At 41.6% G+C, this 11,033-nt stretch overlaps 1 protein-coding gene across 1 annotated transcript; it reads right to left on the minus strand.

Moving 5' to 3' along the window:
- Window positions 1-4,010: 4,010 nt before the first annotated feature.
- On the minus strand, window positions 4,011-10,635 carry LOC115159315 (dual specificity protein phosphatase 4). The gene is made up of 4 exons (XM_029708893.1): window positions 10,124-10,635; window positions 9,156-9,289; window positions 8,325-8,544; window positions 4,011-6,401 (listed from the first exon to the last, which is right to left on the minus strand). The coding sequence occupies exons 1-4, from the start codon at window positions 10,509-10,511 to the stop codon at window positions 6,019-6,021; spliced, it is 1,125 nt and encodes a 374-aa protein (XP_029564753.1). The 5' UTR covers window positions 10,512-10,635; the 3' UTR covers window positions 4,011-6,018.
- Window positions 10,636-11,033: the final 398 nt, after the last annotated feature.

An 11,033-nucleotide genomic window follows, 5' to 3' on the forward strand; every position in this document is an offset into this window, starting at 1 on the left:
ACCACCCGCAACCGCAGGGCTCTCCAGAGGGTGGTGTGGTCTGCCTAACGCATCACCGTGGGCAAACTACCTGCCCTCCAGGATACCTACTGCACCCAATGTCACAGGAAGGCCAAAAAGACAAGGACAACAACCACCCGAGCCACTGCCTGTTCACCCCGCTACCATCCAGAAGGCGAGGTCACTACAAGTGCATCAAAGCTGGGATCGAGAGACTGAAAAACAGCTTCTATCTCAAGGTCATCAGACTGTTAAACAGCCATCACTAACACAGAGAGGCTGCTGCCTACATACAGACTCGAATCATTGGCCACTTTAATAAATTGATTACTAGTCACTTTAAATAATGCCACTTTAATAATGTTTACATATCTTACATAACTCATCTCATATGTATATACTGTATTTTATACCATATATTGCATCTTGCCTATGCCGCTTGGTCATCGCTCATCCATGTATTTATATGTACATATTCATATTCTTTGATTACGTAATGATAATATTTTTCTCAAGTTTGTGTACTTGGTTACCATGGTTATAAATAGTGTCAGTGGAGCACATGGATGTCTTGGAGGGAGATTCAAATGTTGATGCCGGGAAAGGATAGAAAAAGAAAGGTAAATATGACTTGAGAAGATAATATTGAACGTCATTAGCAAATAGGCTCTAATTTCGTGAAATGATGTTAGATTTTTGAAGTTATGTTTTAATTATGTGTATTTAGGATACATTGTATGGTATCTGTTCAACTGGAGTTAGCATGCTAGAATCCCTGCTATTTATGACCAAATATCGTAAAAATGCAAAGCTGTCATCAAGTCAAAGGGTGGCTACTTTCAAGAATCTAAAATATAAAATATGTTTTGGTTTGTTTAACACTTTTTTGGTTACGACATGATTCCATATGTGTTATTTCATCGTTTTGATGTCTTCACTATTATTCTACAATGTAGAAAATAGTCAAAATAAAGATAAGCCCTTGAATGAGTAGGTGTCCAAACTTTTGACTGGTACTGTATATGATCATGGTTAAGTTGAAATTGAACACTTATTTTCTAAATAAGACCATTACGTTTTGTATGTTAGGATAATTGAGTGATTTTGATGTCTATTTAATGTGACTTACTATGGTTATTACTGACATTAATTATTGATTGATTTTTTCTATAAGATGCTCCCTAAAATCAACCAAGGAAAGGACAAGGACATACTATATAGAAACAAAATCAAACATGCTCCTATAAGATACCAGGAGTATCTCAAGAAACAAAAAAGAAAGATACCTCAAGAGAAAATAAAGCAGTGAACCCGAAATCCATCTCACAACTCTCCCAGTGAGAAAAAAGCAAAAAGTGGAGGTGATGGAAAATTAACCAAAGAAACAAAAGATCAACTATCCAGAAAAGAGTGGTTATGGAGTCATACCTGGCAAGGAACACACCACCAGACTCACCGGAAGTCTTACAGCTACAGAATGATGACCTACCTGCCCCTCAAATGACTCCACATCTGTGTGATTGTATAGGCGGACAGACTGTGATAATTCAACAAACAGACGCAGACAAAGCACAACCTTCCACTTTCTACCTGCACAGCATCACAGCCATCTTCTAGCGCAATACAGCCCATTGCAGACATACAAGAGAGACTGATTGGAAGGTGATGTGTTGTGAAATATGATGAAGACCGTTACCCTGGTATTATACAAGATGTTGATGCAGAGAGCTGCGCTCTAGTCAAGACCATGAGTCATGTGGGAGCCAACTGATTATTTGGACCAATGAAAGAGGACATTGTATGGTACCAACCAGAGAAGGGGCTTGGGCTTGTCCCTGAGCCTCATCCAGTGACAAAATGACATATGATGCTCGATGGCGCAGTCTGGGAGAAAAATTGCTCTCTCGTTAAGCAATAGAGTGCATTAAGGGCAAAACCTAATCTTGAGTGAGCCCACACCAGTCTCACGAGTCTGAATCAATAGACTGCAGCCAGTGAACAATCATTTGTTTAATGTCAGCCGGTGTTTCCAACCTGGTACTTGTATTTCTGCCTAATGCATTGAATCCCAAAATTGTTCTAAAATATTCTTTAAGTTCATGAGGCATGTGACCTTTGTTATTTGAGGTTTTGAGTGTTGTGTTCTATGTCTTCAATCAAGATGAACATGTACAACTGTGACATTAAACTGTTTAATGGTATTTTTCATCAGTTTTATATGAAATATACTTCCCACCACAGTCTGTCATTACCACAACCCTAGGTCATTACCACAATCCTAGGTCATTACCACAACCCTAGGTCATTACCACAATCCTAGGTCATTACCACAACCCTAGGTCATTACCACAATCCTAGGTCATTACCACAATCCTAGGTCATTACCACAACCCTTGGTCATTACCACAACCCTAGGTCATTACCACAATCCTAGGTCATTACCACAACCCTAGGTCATTACCACAATCCTAGGTCATTACCACAATCCTAGGTCATTACCACAACCCTAGGTCATTACCACAATCCTATGTCATTACCACAACCCTAGGTCATTACCACAACCCTAGGTCATTACCACAACCCTAGGTCATTACCACAACCCTAGGTCATTACCACAACCCTAGGTCATTACCACAATCCTAGGTCATTACCACAACCCTAGGTCATTACCACAATCCTAGGTCATTACCACAATCCTAGGTCATTACCACAACCCTAGGTCATTACCACAATCCTAGGTCATTACCACAACCCTAGGTCATTACCACAATCCTAGGTCATTACCACAACCCTAGGTCATTACCACAACCCTAGGTCATTACTACAATCCTAGGTCATTACCACAACCCTAGGTCATTACCACAATCCTAGGTCATTACCATCACGGTACATCTTTTTGAGGAAAAGGTGTATTAAATTACAATTGATATGGATGATTTTCCTCATATGTGAACCTTATATGCTTGTTCTTAAGATAATTCCTAACATAATGTAAAATAGTAAGATATTGATGTGGTAAATACATGTTTCTGAGTATCACCAAGGCATATATGGGCATTTAAACATGACAATGAGGAATACATATAATTAAGAAAACTTCCAAATAGTTAAAAAAAAAAAAAACACTTTCTGTAATTTCATTTTCAACTAAAATATCACATTTTATGACTTGGTGGTAATGACATTTCCCCTCAGTTATTTGGGGAAACAGATCAAAATCTTTATATTGTTAAATAGTATAGTCTCTGCCACTATTAAATCTTGTTTCCAGACAGAGTGAAGATATTCTGATAAACATTTAACATGCCCTTATTTGCAAAATCAACCATGTACATAATCTACCTCAATGACCTCGTACCCCTGCACATCGACTCGGTACTACCCGTGAGTATAGCCACGTCATCGTTACTCATTGTGTATTTATTCCTCGTGTCATTATTTTTTCTCTCTCTCTGCAAGTAAGCATTTCACTGTTTACACCTGTTGTTTACGAAGCATGTGACAAATAAAATGTCATTTGATTTCTATGGAGAGGTTTAAGAGGATGTGAAGAATTATGATCACCCACTAGGGGGCGTTATAACCCTACACTAATGTTGGGAAACGCAACACAGCTCCTTGAGCTCTATTCTGGTCACAGCACTGAAGTTTATGTAGATTTTTAGACAGGACCAACACCGGTTATGAACAGACCATCACTATCCATCAAGTTTTGCGGCAAAGATTGCTGCATAGATTAATTAAGGCTGGCTACATCTAAACACCAGCCTTTTCCTTGTGAGGTGATTTAGATGGTAAGTAGGCCTTGATTATTTTGAGACATTACCTGTTCTTGCAATTATGGTGATTAAAACTGCCAAAAATGTTTCAATTCAAGGTTGTATTTGAATATGAGCCATCTGCCTGTTTATGACCTAGGTGTTTGTGTAATAAAGTGTTCATGAATGTAAAAAAATACCACCGCTATGTAGCCATGTGTGATGTTTCATGCAAATAAGACACAGAGATAATTTTTTTAAGAACAATTTTGTATTTAACAATGGAATTTTAGAAATAAATAAAGCATATACAATTGAACAAAAAAAGTACAAAAAATGTCAAATTGATGAATGATACTGCCATAAGGAGACAACAGCATTTCACTTGACACAGGTAGAAAGTATTGCATTATTCAATGATTGTGGACCAGAGAACGCCTCTCATCTTCATATCATTTACATACTCTTGCTCAAGAAGAAAACAACATAATGAGTGTATGAAAAGTAATCAGTTACCACCTGGTATAACAATAATGTGCAAACCAATTAAATAATACAGTATTGCATCACTTAAAAGTGCTCTACAAAAGGTGCCAACATTCTTCAAAAAAGAGGGGAATTAAATCCTGTTTCCCCAGAAGCCTTTGCTCCTGGCTCTGATCGTCACCTAGGCCAATGCTTCCAGGCAATATTTTGTCTCAAACGCTCAGAGAACTGTCTGTTTAACATGAAAAGGAAAACAATGAACCATTTCTCAGGAGTCAGTCTAGTGGCAGCACACACAAGCGGTTTTCTACCTTATCTTTTCCCAGTGATGTCTGATATCCCAGTATCTGTTTCTTAGGGGTGTTTGTGCGTAGCTGGGAAATCATCCCAATTAGATAGTAGACTGGTTCTACTAGACATTGGTGGAGTAACAGTGACAAGACAAAAAAAAACAGTCCGCTTCAGGTTCATAGGTCAGTTCCCAATTAAGTCTACGTCTTTCAACAAGCATTAGACCAATCAACATCTATTGTCTGAACAGAAATAGTACCTATGTAACAGACAATAACATGCCCCCATACAAGGATGAAAAACAACACATTCTTATCTTGAGAATTCTATAAATAATTATTGTTAAGGCAAAAAAACTCTTTTCAAATATCTGGTCTGTATCGATGAGTGAATACACATATGAAGCTAAAAAACATGATCAGAAATACACAACACAATGTAGTGCTTTGGTGGCGACTGGGAAGAGAGAGAAACGGATTATTGCTCTACTTGGGGGAGAGGAACGGATGGGATTACATTGTCTGTATTGCAGTGTTGACTTGAAACGTTGTTGTTTAGAGATTTCCCAGTTTATCTGCCTCGGTCTGTTTGAAAAGGAAAGGCGCTGGGGCACTTGAGCACATCCAAAAGCGCCAGAAAAAACATCCTATACCTTTTCTGAACAAGGCACTGACCAACAAACAGAAAAAACAAACTTTCTCCTCAAAAGCCTATCTGTCCATCCGACCGAGCCTATTACATGGAAGACCAGGGGTTGCCCGGGCTATGTAGCAGGGGCTCAGACGTTCATTTGGCACCGTCTCAGAAAGCTCGTCTCTTTATCTCAACGGCCTCTCCACCTCCGCATGGGGGACGCTTTTATTCTCTCATTCATCAGCAGTCCTGCTCCAGGAGAGGAGGGGGCGCATGGGAGATAGGATGGGGATGTCAAGGACAGGAAGCCGGACAGGACGCTAGTAGAGCACCTGTCACAACTGAAGAGCCTCCTGCTCTCCATCAGGAAGCGACTAAATGACTGAGCGCTCTTTCTCTCTCTTTCCCCCTCCTCCCCTCTTTGCTCTTTCCTTTTCTCTGCATCTCTGCTCATGGCCATTCACCCCTCTCAGCAGGACTGGAGAGGCTTTGGAAAACTCCACAGGAAATGAAAGAGATGGACTGCAACTTAGAAGTCTGCCGCCCCGTCCTTCACACTAAACCACAGGAACTGCATATCTTCTTGAGCCTGTTTTCAGAAAAAGCTTATTTAATGTTTACCAAATAGTGATGAATGGGTGTGTGTGTGTGTGTGTCATATTATATACAGTTTTTTGAGTCAGGCAGCAGCATAGGCACCCTCAGTTTTTCATTGTCAATGGACCTTTCAGCTTATACCAGTTAGGAGAAGAGAAGCTCTCTCTCTCTGCCCTGGATTGTGAGAGAAATGGGGCTGACAGGAGCCCCCTGGGTCAGTTCAGTGTCGATGTCTGTCTGTGGGGGCAGGGCATCAGCAGCTGGGCGAGGTTGTGATTGGACTGTGCAGGTAGGCCAGGCTGCTGGGCTGGCCATGTGCTACCACGGAGACGGGGAAGCTGAATATGAAGGGTGAGGTGGGGGTGGAGGAAGACTTGGGGCCCAGGCTGGCTGCTGAGGGGCTGGCGGCCTCCACCGCACATGACGTGGCCAGCACCTGGGACTCAAACTGCAGCAGCTGACCCATGAAGCTGAAATTAGGGGAGATGATACTGCGGCGCTGCTTGACGAACTCAAAGGCTTCGTCCAGGCGAACACGCTTCTTCTTCATCAGGTATGCCAGGCAGATGGTGGCAGAGCGAGAGATGCCCGCCTGGCAGTGAACCAGAACACGCCCGTTAGAGTCTTTCACCGAGTCTGAAGAGAGACAAAGAGATAAGGGGTTCAGAACTGACCCCAGGATATTGATATGTACAGGATAGGTGATACATAGTGCTCAGGATGATCTGTCGCCATGGTCCATAAGCTTTGATGATAGACACCCCCCAACAAAAGCATACACCAGCCTCTTACACCTCAGTGTCTCATAAGCATTATATTACTCTGTAGCCCTATAAAACACAAACAGCAACACTATGCACCCAAGAGAAAAGACATGCAAATGGACAGGTAACGGTCAAAATAAAGGAAACACTTGAGTGAATGAGGTATACAAAGTATATTGAAAGCAGGTGCTTCCAAACAGGTGTGGTTCCTGAGTTAATGAAGCAATTAAAACATCCCATCATGCTTAGGGTCAGGTATATAAATGCCCAATTGCCCATTATTTTGGCTACCATGGCTAGAAGAACAGATATCGGTGACTTTGAAAGAGGGGTCTCAAAGGAAAAAGGCTATTTTAGGCTTAGGGGTCAGGTTTGCAATTAGGGTTAGGGGTTTAGGGTGTGCGCGTGTGCGTGCGTGTCAGTCTCCAGATCTCAACCCAAGTGAACACTTATGGGAGATTCTGGAGCGACGCCTGATACAGCGTTTTCCATCGCCATCAAAAAAACACCAAATTATGGAAATTCTTGTGGAAGAATGGTGTCGCATCCCTCCAATGGAGTTCCAGACACTTGTAGAATATATGCCAAGGCACATTGAAGCTGCTCTGGTGGCTCGTGGTGGCCCAACGCCCTACTAAGACACTATGTTGGTGTTTCCTTTATTTTATATACAGTTTCCAGTATATCCAGCATCCAAGACACCTACAGCAGCCCTTTCCATAAATAAACATTTCTCACCATGAGAAATAGCAACAACAGGGGACATGCCCTCATCACAGGGAGGCCATTTTGAGTGGTAATACACACATATTTCCACATAGGTAGAATTTCATAAATACTCATTAAAACATAGAAATGTGGTATCCACTTCTATACAAGTGCCGTCGTGTTCTCTCGCGTACACACACACACACACATACACACAGGTAACTCCAACTAACGAGGCGGCGCACCCAAGAACAGTGGATGAGTCAGACTCCCTAAGCAGCTAGCTCTGACGCATTCAAGTCCGTACACACACACACACACACACACACACACACACACACACACACACACACACACACACACACACACACACACACACACACACACACACACACACACACACACACACACACACACACACACACACACACACCTCCAAGATGGAACCTCTAGGAGCTACGCCCTCCTATCCTCCCTCATGGTAATCCCTAACCATTGGAGTACTGCAATAACTATAGTTCAGCACTCCTCTCCCTCCGTCGCCCATATCAACAAAGCATTTTGAGCATGGGCAACACACACACTGAGATTCTGCATGAGCACATTATTTACTCTCTATTTATTACCAATTATTTATTCAAAAATGCTCTCCCATCAGATAGGCTATTACCTAGCATGAAATGAAAATGTACTCTCAAATACATCACGCCACCCAGATTTGAAAGATACTGCCAACCATTACTCATACACTAACATGAATTAGCAAAGGAGCCATCTGTACAACATGCTCCTGAAGAGCCATCAATTAAAGTAACAATCTCGTCCCTGCAAGAAGACGCCCTTCAATCACATGACCAAATGAACATTCTACTGGGCTATGCGGCAGCTGGGTCCTACGGAGACCATCATGGACCGTGTAATTCTCCTTCTGCTCATCATGATGAAGTTGCATTAGACTGTGTCCCAAATGGCACCTTATTCCCTTTATGGTGCACTACTTTGACTTGGGTCAAAAGAAGTGCACTGTGGGGAGCAGGGTGTCATTCGGGACAGGTCCCACGTATTCTCCTAAGAAATTGAAACTTACCGATAAACTCAATGGCTTCTATGAACCAGGAGCTGATGTCCTCTTTGTGGTTGTCCTCCACAGGAATGCACTTGTACTGGTAGACCCCCTCGAAGTGGTTGGGACAGTTAGAGGACACATTGAGCAAGGCTGAGATGCCCATGCCGTCCAGCATGTCCTTTTTGGAGGCATGGAAGGCACTGCCAAGGTACAGGAAAGGAAGAATCTCCACTGGACCAGCCTGGTACATAGAGAAGACAAAGTGGGCATTAATACAGAGCCAAGAGACAATAGAGGCAATTTTACAGTCAGAATGTCTCTTTCAAACATCACAAATTAACACAATTAATAGGACTGGAGAAAGGGACTATTAACAATTTCAATCATCAATAAATTAAAAGGTTCTGATAAATACAATTTACAGTGTGCACTTTTTATGTGAATGATTTTAATAGAAAGGTAGCAGCAATAGGGTCTGACATGTGGTCATATAAAATCTCGGCCAATCACCAACGGCAATGATTTGAACTCCAGCAGGTTATTTATCTCAGGACAGCTTATTGATTTGGGCCCTGTTATGTCATTGCTGATATGGGCCCGCTTCAAACGGCAGAAATGATCGATAAGGGCTATGTAAAACAGATGTGCATAGGGAAGGTAGACCGGGGCAATGTTCGTCACACAGGCCTACCACCCCTTCCAGCAGGGGAAAAAAAACGGAAGCACAACTGGTGCTCTTATCGAGCCCGGAAACCAGTGGATGGTCAAAATGTACGAGTCCCCTAGTATTTCACTCAATGCCACACATTCAGTCAAAATCGGTCACCGAGATAAACAGGGACCCTTCTTTACCTGGTCATGGTGCAACGTCTGTGGAGTTCCACAGGAAGAACAGGAGTCCAAACTTGACTGGGTAGAGAACGAAGATAACGTTTTGGTCTTCAAACAGAACTCGGGATACTCCGTGAAAAACGTGTCGTAGCCCCCTGTGAAAAGAGATGAACGTTAGACATCAGGATATTCCAATCACAGGCCACACAACACTAAATAATATCACACCGTGTGCGTTAAAAAACGACGGAAGAATTTACAAATTAGACCTACCTAGCTTAATAGGCCTACAGATCATACATTTGTTCAATAACAACTCAATTAAATATGTCTGAATAATTACATAAAATATTATAGAACACAATCATAATTAGTATTTCAATTTCTTAAAATGTAATTTAGAATTTGGGTAGGCCTATGCCTAACGGTTAAGGCCTTAATTAAAATTGAAAACCTATTAAATACTCGAATAGATTAAATGTTTTTGCATTTCCCCATTAACTTCCGATAATTTATTGAGAAATACTCTTGTGTGATTTTCTGCCAACACTTCACGCTTCAATGCGTGTGCGTCATTTAAATCTCTTTTGGATAATGACATTGCGATAATGAGCAATTTACAATAATAACTATTATCAAATCAAAAATATTATGTGGAAATCTTGATGATGAACCAATTGTTGAGGATCACAAGATACTCACTGCGGCACATCCTCGTGCACCCAGATGTGGCTCTCTACGCATTACATCATTGTTAGAGCCTAATGCCCATTGTGGGTTGAATTGTGCAGCAATACAAAACGGCACTACATGTACCCTACCATTTTAAACTGATTGAGAAAGTATATTTATAACATGGCAATAACACACTTGTCAGATATAATGAGACAGATGTGATATTTAATTGTTGTCATTTATATTTGTAAACAAAGTCAGCATTGGGCATGTTTAAAATTATGATAACCTTAAGTGCATTGGGATCATTTTACCTTTTAGGAGATATATTTCAGTTCCAAATGTGTCTCTGTATAATGCATTGAGCACCAGAGTGATTGTGCTATCGTCTTTAACCGTGTCTATGTCGGGCGTCCTCTCGTCGTAGAGGATCACAGCGGAGTACAGTCCTGATTTCAGCCGGGCTTTGACCTCTTCATCACCGGATAGAATCTGGTCTAAACTCACCGAGCCCTTTGCTCGTCTTCTCACGATTGTGTTACAGCGGATATTCACTGCGCTCCGAATGTGTCCAGCGCTAAACGCCAGGAACGATCTGCAGTCCAGCACCAGACATTTCGCACTGTCGTCCTTCAACAACCTTTTCAAAACGTTGCAATCCATTTCGCAAAGTTCATCCATGATAACCATATTTTCCCCCATAATGAAGAAAAATGTGTTTTTCGTGTTGAAGAACACGAAGAGAGTGCTGGATGTGCGTTAATCCTGAGCAGCTCTGCGCAATGTTGTGCTGTTATTCTTCTGAGAGCATTACTATCACGAGCAGTCACCTCTTTCCGTTTATGAATGGGTGGTGGCGTCACGCTGGAGGTGACGTCACCTGCTAGTACCATTCATTAACCATTCTCTCCTTTCTCTTCATTCATGAAAAGTCAACAATCAAAGCCGACAGAAGATGAAATTACCGCTGCCAAACCTCGAAAATGATGTTGACTCTCTTCTGAATGAATGCAAAATGCAGTAGTCTACTTTTTTTCCCACGATAGTCAAAATTATCGTATAGGCTACCATGCCGAGGCTATTTAATCATGTACTATTTTATATTCCTTCATAGGAAGATCAATTGGTCAAATGTTATGAATGTGTTATATGCCTTTGCCATTCTTGATTTAGATTCTAAGTTGTATACCTTTGTGAATAGGGTACCGACCAGTGGCGGCTGGT

This window comes from Salmo trutta, chromosome 23, assembly GCF_901001165.1.
Source record: "Salmo trutta chromosome 23, fSalTru1.1, whole genome shotgun sequence".
Classification (NCBI taxonomy): Eukaryota; Metazoa; Chordata; class Actinopteri; order Salmoniformes; family Salmonidae; genus Salmo; species Salmo trutta.

Coding starts and splice junctions, on each gene's coding strand:
- LOC115159315 (XM_029708893.1), bottom strand. CDS start 10,511: ATGGGGGAAAATATGGTTATCATGGATGAACTTTGCGAAATGGATTGC. Junction 9,290..10,123: donor TGAAATATATCTCCTAAAAG/GTAAAATGATCC, acceptor CTCTTTTCACAG/GGGGCTACGACACGTTTTTC. Junction 8,545..9,155: donor AGACGTTGCACCATGACCAG/GTAAAGAAGGGT, acceptor TCTATGTACCAG/GCTGGTCCAGTGGAGATTCT.